At 65.6% G+C, this 15792-nt stretch overlaps 2 protein-coding genes across 2 annotated transcripts in view; both read right to left on the bottom strand.

Moving 5' to 3' along the window:
• Positions 1 to 274: 274 nt before the first annotated feature.
• On the bottom strand, positions 275 to 12971 carry EMIHUDRAFT_106600 (hypothetical protein; the record flags this gene model as incomplete). The annotated part of the gene is made up of 23 exons (XM_005759272.1): positions 275 to 460; positions 595 to 660; positions 740 to 859; positions 1208 to 1340; positions 1412 to 1728; positions 1885 to 2325; positions 2405 to 3298; positions 5114 to 5377; positions 5673 to 5753; positions 5860 to 5943; positions 6050 to 6130; positions 6237 to 6392; positions 6500 to 6580; positions 6687 to 6776; positions 7104 to 8351; positions 8427 to 8951; positions 9064 to 9234; positions 9310 to 9393; positions 9511 to 9558; positions 9720 to 10037; positions 10117 to 10524; positions 10640 to 10739; positions 12067 to 12971. The coding sequence occupies 23 exons, from the start codon at positions 12969 to 12971 to the stop codon at positions 275 to 277; spliced, it is 6801 nt and encodes a 2266-aa protein (XP_005759329.1).
• Positions 12972 to 15401: 2430 nt separating this feature from the next.
• EMIHUDRAFT_106601 (Hypothetical protein) overlaps positions 15402 to 15792 on the bottom strand; it is a gene marked incomplete at both ends in the record, with an annotated part of 5489 nt that continues 5098 nt past the window's right edge. The window contains one exon of the mRNA XM_005759273.1: positions 15402 to 15662. Coding sequence (XP_005759330.1) covers positions 15402 to 15662 — 261 coding nt within the window. The remainder of the gene's footprint in view (positions 15663 to 15792) is intronic.

Here is a 15792-nt window from a genome sequence, read left to right on the forward strand (position 1 = left end):
GTATGTGTACCGCCCCGGACCGATACATAACACCGGACGATATGTAGCGGGGTTCGCGATACATACCGGGACCGCTACATACCGCGCTCGGACGCGATATATCGGAGGGGCCACTTTCCTGACGATGAGAGAGAGTCGTCTCTAATATGTTAGCTCGTCGTTACGAGGAAGCCTCAACATAAAACGCCCTATGCCAACGCAGCGCACTCCTGGAAGTGGTTAGCGCGATCCAACCCTTGCCGCTTGAGCCGAACTGCAAAGTTGCTCGTCACCTCTACACCTGCTCCACCTCTGGCAGCTGCTCCAGCTGCGAATCCTCCTCGGTAACGACTGGGTCGGACGTCGTCGAGCCGCGAGGCGCGGTAGTGAAGCGCCCGATATTCGAAAGCGAGTCGCGGATGCTCGAGCGAGCGCTCACCGGGGTTGCGCCCAGAGCCTTGGCCAGCAGCACGAGCGACACCTGTGAGACCGGGGGTGCAAGATCAGTCGCTTCAGGAGGCGGGCGCTGTGGCAAAGGTGCCGCCGGGGGAGCGTACCTCATGGTGCAGGCCAGAGCACGACGGACTTGGAGAAGGAGATCGGCTGGCCCTGGACCTCGCCCGGGATGAAGAGCGGGAGGGAGGTCAGGTTCAGGTAGTGTGGCGAGCAGAGGAGGAGCGCCTGTGGGTAGGTGCGAGGGGGCGGCGGTCAAGGTCGAGGCGACGGCAGAACAGCTGCAGGGAGTTGTCCGTGGCGGCACCTCGGAGATGATCTTAAGCGAGACACGCTGATACTCGTCGATGCGGTGCCACGTCGTCTGCGCCCACCCCCTGTCAAAGATCTCCGGCTGGAGGACCTCCGGGCACTGTGCTCGCAACTCCTGCAGTCGTGCAGCGACGGTGTGCGTGAGTGAGTGCTGGCGTGCGGCGGCGGCGGCGACACCGCCCCTCAGAGCCGTGTGTGGCGAGAGCAATCCCCGCAGGGTCAGAGCTGGGGGTGGGCGGGGAGCGCCTGCAGCGTCCCGCCGCCCTTGGCCGGGTCCGCCTCTTGCACGAGGACGAGCGGCTTGCTCTTCTCGAGCGACGTCCGAATCTCGCGCAGGCAGTTCTGCAGGCAAGGAGCGCACGAGTAGTCGTGGGCGACACAGCGAGGCACTCTCGGAAAAGGAGGGGGGCTGGGGGAGTGCCTTCGAGCGGAAGTAGCCCCTCGACAGGAAGAAGAGCATGACCTGCGTGCGGTCAACGTAATTCTCCAGCGACCCGATGTCCTTCAAATCGTCCACATCGAGGAAGATCTTGATGCCGGGGATCAAGAGCTTAAGCTCATTCTTGATGACCGCGACTGCGTCTTGGCCGGTGGACCTATTCGGGGAGTGGCGGGTCGTTCTGGCGGGTTCTCCTACGCCGCGTCTCCCTCTGACCACAGGACTGACCAGATGTGCGAGAGGAAGAGGTGCCACGTGAGGCCGTCCACCAGAGCCAGCTCGGGGGGCTGCTTGGTTAAGACGAGGCGAATCGTGGGGACCTTGGCAAGGCGGCGGATGGCGATGATGGTACCCACGAGGAAGATCAGGAGCGCAGCCGCAGCAAGGACGAGCATCCAGTTCACCAGTCCATTCTCAGACCTGAAGCCGAGGACGGCGGAGGCCGACTGCCCCGGCTCGTCCCCGGGGAATCGCAACTCGATGTTGAGGAAGATGGTGGTCCAGCTGGCACCGAGGAAGAGGAGGAGGAGGACGAGGCTGGTGGCCTGCAGTGCGAGCCGCGTCCGTTGGGCTCAGAGTGACTGCAGTGGGAAGGGCGTGTGTGGGGTGGGTGATGGACTGGCCACGGCGATCCAAGCGTGTGCTGAGAGCTGCAGCACAAGCAAGCGCAAAGGGCGTGTGGGATTGGGCGAAGGGCGCACCACGGCGAGGATGTTGTCCTCGAACCGCTTGTAGGGCTGGACCAGGGCGATCGCGACGGCGTAGCACGAACACACGAGCACCGCCACGACGAGACGAACAAAGGAGTCCTCCTCCTCGGCAACCAGCAGCACGAAGCCCGTCAGAAAGAGCTTGCGCGCCAGATCGGCCGCCTCCCACCAGTACCAGTTCCTTTTGTACTCCCGGTGAAGGAAGGCGGTGGCCTTCGTCAGCGCGTTCGGCGACTTGGCCTGCAGCGGCTTGTAGCATGCGAGAAGAAGGGCCGAGTAGAGGACTAGCGAGCCGACCGGCCAGATGACGACGAAGCCAATGGCGAGTCTCGTGATGGAGTCGTGCTCGTCGGTGCCGCACTCGACGCTCGCGTCCTGCCGCATGTACTCGACCAGAGCGAGCGTCTCGCCCGGCGCAGAGGTGGTGTAGCCCTGCGCACGCACATCGACACAGCTAAGGGGTTTTTTTTTGGGGGGGGGGGGGGGGGGCTTGTTTGTTTGTGGCTAGCACCTGGCACGACCACCCGCGCAAGATCGTGGCGCTCACAGACGGCCCCAAAAGAAAGATGAGCACCAAACCCCCCCGCGTGAGGTCGAGGAGGCCGAGCGCCACCTCTGCAGGCCATGAAAAGACCGCCGCATCGTCAGTTTCGGCCAGCGCCGTCGGTGGCTCCGCAGCTGAAGACGATGGTGGCTCCTGCAGCTGTGCTTCGCCACCGAGAACGTTGCTTGTCGCGCCGTCGACCTCGGAGCCGCTCTCGCAGCCAGCCCCTCGCCGAGCACGCCGCCAGCGTGCACAGAGCCGCAAGACAATGCCAGCAAAGAGGAGCAGCGCGATGACGCCGATGGGAGAGATCGCGACGGCGACGAGCCGGGACTTGTGCGGCAGGCACTGCACCGGCAGCACGATGCCCGACCAGTCGATGAAGACGGCTTCGGCCAGCGCCTCCGTCCAGCCCGTGTACCGTTCCGGCAGCCGCGCCGAGTAGGTGGTGGAGAGGACGAGGCAGACCTGGTAGAAGCCAAACAAGATCTTGAACTTGGGGATGAGGCCGATTTTGTAAATCGCGTCACCGGTGCGGTCGGCGATGCGCAAGGGAAGTCCGATGAAGCGCTCCTTCCTCCACTCGGTTTGCCCGCGCTGAACTGAGTACGCCAACGCCACGAGGCCAAACGCGACGCAGAGGCCGAGGGCGGTGCCCGCCATGCGCCCCGCCGCCGTGCCGACAGCGACGCACTCGTTGCAGGCGGCGCCGTCGGCGTCCAGGTAGTGGTTCGGCTCGCGGCAGAGCTGGCACTCGGGGCCGGCGAAGGCGTCTGCGCAGTAGTCCAAGCCGGCCTCCTGCACCCTCCGACCGCTAGCCTCTCCCGGATCAACATTGCCGACACACCGCGCCTGGCCCGCCTGGCCATCCCCTCCAAAGGCGCGGCACGCCGTCAGCACGGCGGAGGAGGGGCTGGCGCGCCAGTAGCCGGTTGGGACGCCGAGGGTCGCGAGCGAGGTGTCGTCCGAGCACTCTGCGTTTGGCGGGCATGGCTTGCAGTAGTCGGTCGGGAAGCGGAAGATGTCATCCGGAAGGGCGCTCGCGTCCCGCAGGTAGAAGCCCTCCTTGCAGATGGAGCAGGTGACGTCGCCGCTGTCGGAGCCGGTAGGGTAAGGGCAGGGAGTACATTGCGACAGGCCCTCGCTCGCAGCGTAGGTGCCCGCTTCGCACTCCTCGCACTCGGTGGAGGAGGCTGCGAAGCGTCCGATCGGGCACAGCTCGCAAGCAGACATGTTGGCCGAGGGGGCGATGCTGCCTGGAGCGCAAGGCGCTGGCTGCGCGGCGCCGCCGGCGCAGAAGCTGCCAGGCGCGCAACCGACGCAATCGTCGAGGCTCTCCAGCGTGGTGGACGCCTTCCCGTTGTAGAAGCCCGCGGGACAGGTCGCCGGCAGCTGAGCGCTGCTTCCCTTGGGACAGAACGTACCCAGCGCGCACTCGAGGCAGCCCGCGGCTCCGGAGTCCGGCTGGTACGTCCCTTCATCGCAGACGGTGCACTGGCGCTGAGCAGGCTTGGCTGCGGTTCCCGGAGAGCACACGGCAGGCGCGGCGCCACCTCCCGCGCACGACGAGCCGGCGGGGCAGTCGAGGCACTCGGGGTCGCCGTCGGCGTCCGTCACATTGGCGTACGTGCCAGGCGAGCACTGCGCGTCCAGCTCGCGCGACGACCCCACCGGGCAAAACTTGCCGGGAGCGCAGCGGACGCAGGCAGCGGCGGCGGGCTCGCTCTGGTAGTAGCCCTGGCCGCACAGCTCGCAGGCCTCGCTGCGCGCCTTGGCGGCGAAGCTACCCTCGCGACACGGCGTCTGCTCTGTGGAGCCGGTGGTGGCAAAGTGGCCCGGCGAGGCGTCGACGCACTGCGAGGCGGCGGTGAGGTCCGTCTTGTCCGAGTAGGTACCCGCGTCGCAAGGCAGTGGCGCCGACGCGCCCTTGGCGCAGTAGCTGCCCTGCTCGCAGTCGCGGCAGGACGTCGCGCCCGTGTCGTTCTGATAACTTCCCGGAGGGCAGTCCGTGCACTCACTCAGCCCGGGCTTGCCGCCAAACGTCCCAGCACGGCAGCTCGCGCAGGTCTCGCTGCTGACTGCGCCGGCGGTCGGGCTAGAGGTTCCGACGGGGCACTGCTGGCAGGCATCTGGTGAGCTGCTGCCCGTCTTCTCGTTGTACCTCCCCGCAGGGCAGGGCGTGAAGCCGCCGCCACAGTCCTTGGTGGTATTGCAGTATCCACCCGCTTCACACGTGTCGCATGCCGTCTGTCCGCGCTCCGCCTGGAACTCGCCAGCAGGGCACTGCATGCACGCAGCCTGGCCGGTGAGGTTCTGGTACTGCCCTGCGGCACAGTCGAGGGGCTGGATGGTGCCTGCATTCGGGCAGAAGCGTCCCGCGGGGCAGTCGGTGCAGCTGGTGGCGTTGAGCTGATCGGCGAACGTGCCGGGAGGACACTCGTCGCAGGGACGGTCCGTGCCGGCTGTGGACTGGCTCGTCCCCGGAGAGCAAGGGAGGCACGACTCGGCACTGGCTGCGCCAATCACGGGCATGTAGAAACCAGGCGCACACGGGAGCGGTTCCGCTGTGCCCTTGGGACAAAAGTGGCCTCGCTTACACGCACCATCGCAGGAGGAGTTGGTGCGGCCGCTCGTGTTCCCATAGTAGCCAGCAGGGCAGAGGTTGCACTCGGGGACGCTGAAGTCGCCAAAAAAGGAGCCCTTGCGCGGCATCCAGCTGCCCAAGCGGCAGTCCCAGTTTATCGGCGAGTTGATGGCCTGTATCGTGCCACCGTCGTTGTCGTCGCCAGCGGTGTTGCCGGTGAAGGAGGCGGCGCTGATCGAGGAGGGCGTGTTTGAAAGGTACAGCACCGAGCCTGAGATCGCCGCTCTGTTGTCGATGAAGTCGATACCCGCGATGGAGAGGGAATCGCTGCTAAGCGCGTAGACGACGCCGCCACGCTGCGGTTGCGAGGAGAGAGCGGGGCGTGAGGCAGCCGTTGCCCTCTCTATCTCTCGCCCCGCTGCCGTGCGGCGCTGCTGGAGGGAGGCTAGCTCTACGCGGCGCACAGAGCCAGCAGAGCAGCTCGTCAGATTCGAGCCGATTATCGAGACCGCACCACTGCCAGACGCTTGGACGACGCCGCCGAACTGCGGTTGCGAGGAGAGAGCGGGGTGAGGCAGCCGTGGCCCTCTCTACCTCTGGCCCCGCTGCCGTGAGGCACTGCAGGGGTGCGGCTAGCTCTACGCGGCGCACCTCGCCAGCCGAGCAGCCCGTCACGGTCGAGCCGCTTATCGAGACCGCACCGCTGCCAGGCGCGTGGACAACGCCGCCGTCCTGCGGTTGCGAGGAGAGAGCGGGGTGAGGCAGCCGTGGCTCTCTCCATCTCTCGCCCCGCTGCCATGAGGGGCTGCAAGGAGGTGGCTAGCTCTACGCGGCGCACCCAGCCAGCAGAGCAGCCCGACACGTTCGAGCCGCTTATCGAGACCGCACCGCTGTTTTCATACGCGTAGACGACGCCGCCGAACTGCGGTTGCGAGGAGAGAGCGGGGTGACGCAGCCGTGGCTCTCTCCATCTCTCGCCCCGCTGCCGTGTGGCGCTGCTGGAGGGAGGCTAGCTCTACGCGGCGCACATCGACAGCAGAGCAGCTCGTCAAGGTCGAGCTGATTATCGAGACCGCACCGCTGTCCCGCGCGTAGACGACGCCGCCGTACTGCGGTTGCGAGGAGAGAGCGGGGTGAGGCAGCCGTGGCCCTCTCTGTCTCTCGCCTCGCTGCCGTGCGGCGCTGCAGGGGCGCGGCTAGCTCTACGCGTCGCACCCGAGCAGAGCAGCCCGTCACGGCCGAGCCGATGATCTCGACGTCGCCTGCCTGGTAAGCGTACACAACGCCGCCGAAGTCCGCCCTCCCGTTGACGAGGGTCGAGCCGATTATCGAGACCACACCGCTGTCATACGCGTAGACGACGCCGCCGGACTGCGGTTGCGAGCAGAGAGCGGGGTGAGGCAGCTCCGTGGCCCTCTCCATCTCTCGCCCCGCTGCCGTGAGGCGCTGCAGGAGGCGGCTAGCTCTACGCGGCGCACCTCGACAGCCGAGCAGCCCGACACGGTCGAGCCGATTATCGAGACCGCACCGCTGTCCGCCGCGTGGACGACGCCGCCCACCTGCGGTTGCGAGGAGAGAGGGTGGTGAGACAGCCGCAGCCATTTCTGTCGCTTGCCCAGCTGCCGTGCAGCGCTGCAGGGGTGTGGCTAGCTCTACGCGGCGCACCCCGTAATCGCCAGTAGCCGAGCAGCCCGACACATCTGAGTCGATGATCGAGACCGCACCGCTGCTAGACGCGTAGACGACGCCGCCGTCCTGCGGTTGCGAGGAGAGAGCGGGGTGAGGCAGCCGTGGCCCTCTCTACTCTCGCCCCGCTGCCGTGCGGCGCTGCTGGAGTGCGGCTAGCTCTACACGGCGCACATAGCCAGCCGAGCAGTCTCTGACCGTCGAGTCGATGATCTCGACGTCGCCTGCGCCGCTCGCGTACACAACGCCGCCGAAGCTCGCACTCCCGTTGACGAGGGTCAGCCCCCGCAGGGTGAGGCTGCAGCCGCCCGAGAGGTAAAAGAGCCCGGTCTGTCCCTGGCCGTCGAGCGTCGCGCCCTCGCCGCTGCTGGCGACGGTCACCTTGATGCTGGAGACGCAGCTGATCTGGCTGCTCAGCTTGAAGTCTGCACTGGGCGGCAAGTAGATTGAGACGTCGTCGCTAGCGCTCTGGATCAGGGAGCGGAGCTTAGCCTCGCTCGACGCGGCGACAAAGTCCGGGGAGAGCGGCGGCAAAAGCGGAAACGGCGGAGACGACGGAGGGAGGAGGGCGAGGATGAACGTCTCGTTGCCGTAGGATCCGGAGTCGAGCGTGAACGTATAGCCCGCACCCTTCCACAAGTCGCCGTTCCAGCCGTCGCCGTACGAGTCGTTCATGTCGAGCGTACACTCGCCGGGCGGCGCGGACAGGGTGCCAGAGTAGGGGGCCCCTCCACTGCCGATCAACGCGCCGCTGCACGTCAGGTCCCACGACACCTCGGACGGGTAGCTGCCGCCACCCACAGTGACCTGCAAGTCGATTGAGCCAGACGTGTGGTCTGATGGTGCACATGCCAGCGGGAGCAGCGCGACGAGAAGAAGCAGCCTCGCGCCGCGCCTTGATCCCTGCGCGAGGCGCCCAGAGGTGCTCCGCCGCACTGAGAGCAGCACGCCGCCGCACGCTCCAAGCAGCAAAAACAAGGCGGCCAAAAGCTGACCGCGCTGCCGGGCGCGGCCAGGCGCGGAAGAGGAGGTTCCGCTCGTGAAGGGAAAGTGGAACGGGGAGGGTAGGTCAATGGAGAGCTCGTCGGCCGGTGGGTCCGCGGGCGGCTTGTCGGTCTTGGAGCGCTCGTCGGTGAGCGCGTGGCGAGGCTTCGCGTGCCACGCACGGGCAGCGCCGCGTGGCTGCCAGTCGGCGCACACACTTGGGACCGAGAAGATATCTGACTCGACCGCGTTCGAGTCGGCGACGGTGCGGACCTCTTCAGGCCACGCTGGCTCCCCCAGCGTGGCCGTGAGACGAGGGTTGACGGCCCGGCAACGCTGGAGGAAGAGGTCCTTGGTTGGGACTCGAGAAGCGTCCGTCAATCCGTCGTTCGCCCGCCACTCGCCGCCGGCGTGCATGCTAGCGACGGGCGCGCCGAGGCCAGTCTCGACCAGCTTCCGCACCTCCAGCATCCCAGGCTTCCCAGCGTCGGCGGGCCGCAACTCGGGCGACGTGTCGTTCACGGGCAAGACGGTGTCGCGTCCCCGAGCGATGATCCCCGATCTGCTGCTGTAGACGGGACCGACGAGGTCGATCTCAGGCTCGCCCTTGCGCTCCATGCTGTTGCGCGAGGCCGGGCCGGTCTCCAAGTCGGCCTCGGCCTACTCGCAAACAGGCAATCGTTCCGTCAGCGGGTTACAAAGCTCGCACATAGAAACAGCCAGAGGGGCGCTCACCGGCTGCTTCTCGTAAAGGTCCTTGACGGACGCCAGCGGCTCGCCAATTAGGTGCAACGGCTCGCCCACCGCCTCGCCGATCTTGTCCATCAGTGCTTCCCAGAAGCGCTCCTCGTCGCGTCCGCCCTGAACGGCGCGCGGGCTGTTAGTCACGAGCTTGCGCGGCGCGGATACTAGCACGCGCGAGCGAGCACGCACCGGGTGGTTGGCGGGCGCGCTGTCCGACGATACGATGGCCACAAACGAGCTGGTGTCGATGCCGCCAACCTCGCAGAAGCCGTTAAGCGATGCCGGCGCGATCGGCGTTGTGACTGCGGGAAAGGAAGTCGGGGACTCGTGCCACTGCGAGGAGAGAAGCGCGGAGGGGGCAGGGTACGAGGAGAGCGCAAACGCGGTTCCGAGGCAGATCAGCGCGAGGATCCCAAAGAGGCGGAGCAAGTTGTAGGACTTTGACCACGGGAACCGGCCGGCGGCAGAGCCCTCAGGCGTGGTATTCGTGGTCGTCTCGACGTTGGCCGTCGCGCCCTGAACAGGAGGGCGGGAGACTGGCGGTTGAGCGGCGAGCGGGGGGGGAGGCTGCATGTATGCAGGCGGCGAGCACCGAGTCTGTGGTCGACGGCGTGGAGCCGCCGGTCACCTTGCCGGTGCCGCCGAGGATGCCCTCGTTGCCGTCCATTTTGAGCAGGGCCCCGAACCGGTTGTTGCCGCCGACCGGGGCGATGCTCTTGGTGCGGACGATCGGGGCGGACGCGCCCTTGCGCCCCTTCTTGCGGCGCGGGTTCGACGGGGTGGCCCTGTCGGGGATGCCCTGCGCACGCGCAAGCGGTGGGTGCGTCAATAGTTGAGGCTCTGCGCGTACAACCGCAGCGTGCGAGGCGCTCACCGCCGGGGCGAGCTTCTCCGCTAGCGGAGACTCCTTGCGCTCGATCTTGCGGAGCGGGGAGGGGGTCTTCCACCCGTCGATGACCTGCGCGCGCGTGCCGTGCGGCAGACGAGAGGTCACAGGATCAATGTAAGTGCCCGCCTGTAGGACTCGCGTGTCCCCGCAATACCCGCGTGTGCTTCTGCTGGTGGAGGTGCTCACCGCCGGGGCGGCCGTCTCCTCTGGAAACTCCTTCCAGTCGGCGTCGCCCTACGCGTCGAACGCAGGATGGGGTCACAGAGTGGGTCGGCAGACGCCGGCGCGCACCAGGCGCTCGCCGCCGTGGCGGCGGGCTTCTTCTCCTCCGGAAATTCCTTGATCGACGGCAGCGGCGCGCCGCCGGCCTCCGCCGGCTTGAGGGCCGTGGCGACCTCGGTGGCCGGCTTGAGCGCCGGGTTCTTGATGGCGCCGGTCTCGTCAACGCAGGCCTCCGCGCCAGACGTTGCCGCAGGGATGTCCTTCTTGAGGGCGCCCTTGACGGCGCCGGTGGGGGCCGTCGGTGGGCCGGTCGGGCGCGTAAACTTGGACCAGAAAACGGCGGGCAGGCGCGGCGCGTGGGTGGCGAACATGGCCTTGGCCTTGTCCGAGTCGACCGCGCCCGCGTCGGGCGCCTTTTCCGCGGCCGGGTCCTTCTTGAGGACGTCCTCCGTGCCAGACTTTGCCACGGGGGTGTCCTTGACACCGCACGCCTGTGGGCGAGGGAAAGTACGCACAGGCTTTCAGAGACGGGAGAGGGATGATATACGATCCTGGCGAGCGCACGCGCACCTTCGCTCCGAGGAGCGAAGGCGACACCGACTCGGAGATGACTCCGACCTTCGCGAAGGACTTCATCGGCGAAGACTCGCCCGCGACGTTGCCGCCGCCCGCGTCAATGCCGTCCTTGAGCGGGCTGGGCTCGCTCTCGGGCGGGATGCCGACGGCCTTGGCGCCGGCCGGATCGTCGACGGTGAACGCCTCGGGCACGGCGTCGAGCGAAACGCCCGCAAAGTGGACGCCGGCGAGCGAGCCGGCGGGCTCGCCCTCGGACGGGACGTTGCCAGTGCCGGTGTTGGCGGTGCAGGTGCCGCCGGTGCCGGTGTCGATGCCATCCTTGAGCGAGACGGGCTCGGAGGGGATGCCGACGGCGTTACCTCCGTCAGAGTCGACGACGGCCGTGTTGTCCGCCAGAGACGCCTGTCAGCCACAGAACGCAAGAGGGTCGTCTTGCAGGGAAGGCGCAGCGTTGCGTGCGTTGCAGCGGTGCGCGTGTGCATACCCCCTCCCTCAGCCACTGCAAATTAACGCACACCTGCTTGTCAGCAAGCGGCGGCGGAGGAGAGAGCTTGAGCACGAGCTTGTCACCGGCGGCCGGCACCAGCTCGAGTTTGAGCATGTGATCGAATGAATTCCTGCAGAGAGTCAAGAAGCGGTTGAAGGTGGTGTCCCCGATGGTAGGTGCAGGCCAGCGCTCGAGTGGCCCTCGCGGCTGCGGACACAGAGTCTTGGCACTCTCTAGATGTAGCAGAGATGCGAGGCGGTGCGAGTACCCGCGTAAGAGAGGGAGGGCGGTCGGACGGGTTCGCGCGGGACAAGGGTGTGGAATGGGCAGCAGCGGACGCGTCTCGCGACCTCCTCGATGGCAGCGGCTGTACCTGCGAGCGGGAGTAGGCAGGCGGTGCGAGGCCGAGGGGGGTACAGCCGCTCGCGCCGCGAGCGAGGGCGCATCGCGTGGTAGGGGTGGTGAGGGGGCGGCGGGTTCCGTGAGCAATAGGCGTCGCGGGGGTCTAGGTGTGCAGCTCGCGGCGGCATAGTCGGGCGCAATGCGGCGCGGCAAGCGCGAGCGGACGAGGAGAGTGCTGGCTTTGCCTTACGACTCGCTCTCCGCGTAGAGCGTTCACGCAGAGAGAGCGAAAGAATTTTAGCCGGAAGATCTTCGAGTCACCGTTCACAGTTGTGCGAGAGAGAGAGAGAGAGAGAGAGAGAGAGAGTCTCTCTCTCTCTCTCTTCACAGTTGTGCGGTGAATGGCGCGTAACGCCACAGCCCGAGCCCGAAGGGCGAAGGAGAATCCCACCCCTATCCAACAAAAGTATTCCGTAGCTCGATCGAGGGGAGATCTGAGAGAGAGAGAGAGATTTTAGCTCCCCCCGTCCCCCCTACCCGGTTGCACTCGTGCGACGTAGCGGGGGGCCACGACTACGTTTACGAAAACATAAGTATTCCCCCGAGGTGTGAGTTTGGCCCCCCAGTTAGGACCGGTTATTCTCAGGGGGAGGGAGGGGGGGGGGGGGGGCAAGCGAGAGACGAGTCAAATGTGTGTGTGTGTGTGTGTGTGCGATCTGTGTGTGTGTGTGTGTGTGTGTGTGTGTGTGTGTGTGTGTGTGTGATCTGTGTGTGTGTGTGTGTGTGTGTGTGTGTGTGTGTGTGTGTGTGTGTGTGTGTGTGTGTGTGTGTGTGTGTGTGCGATCTGTGTGTGTGTGTGTGTGTGTGTGTGTGTGTGTGTGTGTGTGTGTGTGTGTGTGTGTGTGTCTGTTGTCATAGAGCCGTAGTGTTCACACTGTGGTGTGCTGAGGCCTGAGCTGCTGGGATCCGGTCCACGACACAAGATATTTCGTTGCTGCATACCGCAACGTTCCCGCATATACGTAGAGTGTTTAGAGTTTACAAAAACTGTTTGTATAGACTTTTTTGGCAAGTAAGAACCCTGCACACCCACATATAATTTGGGGGGCTCTCACTCGCCGCTCGCGGCCTCCCCCAGCTGCAAGTCGACCACGAGCGGGAGGTGGTCCGAGACGAGCACCTCGCCGTGCACCCTGGCGGCCTCCATCGTGATGGTGGCGCCCGGCGGCGCGGTCTTCGCGGTGCCCGGCGCGCCGCCGCCGCGCAGCCAGCCGTAGTCTACCCGGTACAGCGGCTCCCTTGCGGGGGCGGTCAGCTGCACCTCCGACCCGGAGGCGACGGCGACGTCCTCAAACTTCGCGTCTCGCAGGATGGAGAGGTCGCCGTGCTGCGGCAGCTGCCACTTCCTCTCCCGCGCGCGCTCCTCGAGCCGTCGCCACGCGCCGTCGCTGTAGTCGGAGCGAGTCAGCGCGTTCAGGTCGCCCATGAGCAGCAGGGCACCGTCGCCGGCCTCTCGCACGATGTGCCGCAGCTGCGTCCTCCGCTGGGCGACGTCCATGTGGTCCAGATGCGTCACCGCCACACCGAGCGGCCGAAGGCCAGAAGGCAACTCCACGTCTGTGATCAGAAGGCCGCGCACGATGCGATGCGCCTCATTCTCCTTTGCGATCTCGCCGTTGAACTTGCGGGTGCCGGCGGGGAATCGGAACTCGGTCCCTCCCTCGAGATGGACCGCCTTTCGCCGGGACAGCGGATAGCGCGAGAGGATGGCGTTCCCATAGGTGCCGCGCACGTGGCCAAAAAACTCGACAAACGGCAGCGAGAGTGCGGTCGACACGGACTCCAGGCACCCAGGCATGTGAGCGACATCCACCTCGTTCAGCGTGACAAGGTCCGGGTGGAGAGCCGAGAGAGCAGCGCCCACCGCGCCGACGGTGGAGGAGCCGGCCGCCGAGGTGGAGGAGCCGGCCGCGACGTTGGCGAAGCGGTGGACGTTCAGGTGGATGACGCGGAGGAGCATATGTTTGCCACTCCTGTCTGCTATGGCCGCAACCGCTTTGCGAGGTGTGCAGAGGCACGTAGTGATGCAAGGGAGGCACGTAGTGGCGATGGCGGCGGCCTGCTTGGCGATTCCAACTATACTGGACGGACTGGCACTAACACAGGCGAAAGAAAGACCGAACGGCGGTGTGGGATAAAACGCATTTTTTTACTCACATATGGCAGGGACCCAGATATATCCACTCGCAATCCAGTATATGTGTGTGGAGGGCAGCTCGGTTTTTGAAACAATTCCTTGTGGAAAGAGGGACTCCAGGGGTAACTACTATCGCTTGCGGCAACACGCTGCCACGCGCCCGCGAGACGGTTCTGGGCGTGGAGGGCGGGGACAGGGGTGGGAGGGTGGGACGGTGGGATCCGCGGACGGGGACCGGGACGGTTGAGGCTGTCAAGGGCCAGTACACGGACGCAGAGGGGAAGTGCCATGTGGAGGCGTTGCTCTTCGAGGAGTTCGGCGCAATGAGCGCGGGGGTGGAGGAGCTGCTGATGCGGGTGGCTGAGGTGGCGGGCCGGAAGCTCACGTGGTGGCAGTACGACCAGACGTCGTGGTCGGCGCGCGAATGGATGCCGTTTGCGCTGCAGCGACTGTCGGTGCAGCTCTGGGTGGCGCTCGCGGACGAGGCACAGCGCGCCATTGGTGCGGCGTCGCGCGACCGCGAGGGACCGCGGGGGAATGCTAGTGGGATGGGGGGCTCTGAGGGGAAGGGAGCGGGGGGCGCCCAGTAGGGCGCCGGCACCCCAGCGTAGAGGGCGTCGTGTAGCCCTCCTTTTGGTATAACAAAACTACTATTGGTGACCAAGCAGCCTCAACTATCGTCGCTGTCGCTGAGGACGTCCTCCTCAAACTGCTGCTGCGGCACCTCGGTGCTGGGGCCGGCTGCACCGGCACCGGCGGCAGCAGCGGCCGGCAACACTCCCCCGAGGGGTGGCGCTTGGACTGGGGCGGCCGATGCGGCGGCAAGCGTGTCGCGCGCGCCGCCGTCCACGCCACCGGCTGCCGCCGGCGGGCTGGGTGCGCACGGTGGCACCCGCGGCCCAGGGAGCGCCGCCACGTTGCTTTCTCGCGCCTGGGTTAGATCGGGAAGTCGGTGCTCTGAGCGACTCTGAGCGCCGGGGCCCCGTTTCCGCACTGCGGCGCGGCGCACGGTGCACCACACCAAACCGGGCGCTAGGAGAGGTGAACTGAAGGCTGAGACAACGGAGCCCGACCCTGAGTGGGCGCCCGCGCGCCCCCACACAAGCCTTTGTCCTTCGGCCCACTCCAGCGATCTTCCGTGGTGACCGCGAATAACCCGAGGATCGAATCAATTCCCACCCCACCCAACCCCCTTTTAGGGACACCAGTGCGCATCTCATCCCGAAAAGGAAAGAAGGGGGGGTGGGGGGGGGGAGAGATCAGAGAGCCAGAGGGTAGGGAGTACCCCCGACGGACGCGAGTCGGGGGGAAAGCGAGACGAGAGATTTAAGGCGAACTTCATCGCCCGTCCAGGAGCCCCCCGCATTTTAGGTATAGCGACCCCAGGTTAAGAGCTACAAGGCTTCCCGACAGGGCAAGGAACCTCCAGCGCGCAGGCGGGGCCCACGGTAGCCTCGTGCAGTACGCGGGATACCGAGAGCCGGGGGAGAGGCGCGCCACGCCAAGGGGGACGATCGACGGGAGGGGGAGAGTGCGTCTTTCGCAGGACGTAAAACGCAATTTTTTTACTCACATATCAGGACCCAGAATATACATGTATCCACTCAACCCACTATATATCCAGTGTATATGGAGGGGAGCTCGGGTTTCGAAACAATTCCTTGTGGAAAGAGGGACTCCAGGGGTAGAGCTGTCAAACGTTAACTTTGGGCCTAACAGTTGCACTATTGTTGGCTGAAAATCCTCAACGTTGTTCAAGTGTTCTCCCGAGCCCAAGCTGTTACTGTTTGTTACTGTTGTTACTGTTGTTCAGTGGTCAGCAAGCAGAAAATGCTAAAAAACCCGGGTAAAACCCGAAAATACCTGGGTTTTTCCAGGTATTTTCGGGTATTACCCGCACTGGACGCTGGAGATCGTCGTGGGTCACTGCCAGGCCTTCCTTATTGTTGTTCAGCTGGCCTAACGTTAGCTACTGTTGTTGGGGAGCCCCACTGTTGTTCTGTTGTTACTGTTAACACTAGCAACACTGTTCAGCTCTTAACGTTTGACAGCTCTACTCTATCCAGGGGTAACTACTGTTGGTGAAATATGGGAATCTAGCCCAAGGTCGGAGAGTCGTGTCATAGAGAGGAGAGAGTGTGGAGATGTTTTGTGCGGGATCAGGCCCGAGTCCCTAGTGTCGCCGGAGCAGGTAGCTCCCTTTTTCGTAAAACTGAACAGTTTTTTTTAACTACTGTTGGTGACCAAGCAGCCTCAACTATCGTCGCTGTCGCTGAGGACGTCCTCCTCAAACTGCTGCTGCGGCACCTCGGTGCTGGGGCCGGCTGCACCGGCACCGGCGGCAGCAGCGGCCGGCAACACTCCCCCGAGGGGTGGCGCTTGGACTGGGGCGGCCGATGCGGCGGCAAGCGTGTCGCGCGCGCCGCCGTCCACGCCGCCGGCTGCCGCCGGCGGGCTGGGTGCGCACGGTGGCACCCGCGGCCCAGGGAGCGCCGCCACGTTGCTTTCTCGCGCCTGTGGCGGCGGCGGCGGCGGCTGCGGCGGCGGTGGCTGCGGCGGCAACGGCGGCGGCGGCGGCATGGACGCGGCGGCGTTCGCCGCCGCCGCGGTCGCAGCGCTGCTGAGTCAACTCAGTGTTCGGTAG

The sequence above is a fragment of the Emiliania huxleyi genome (genome assembly GCF_000372725.1).
Source record: "Emiliania huxleyi CCMP1516 unplaced genomic scaffold EMIHUscaffold_80, whole genome shotgun sequence".
NCBI lineage: Eukaryota > Haptophyta > Isochrysidales > Noelaerhabdaceae > Emiliania > Emiliania huxleyi.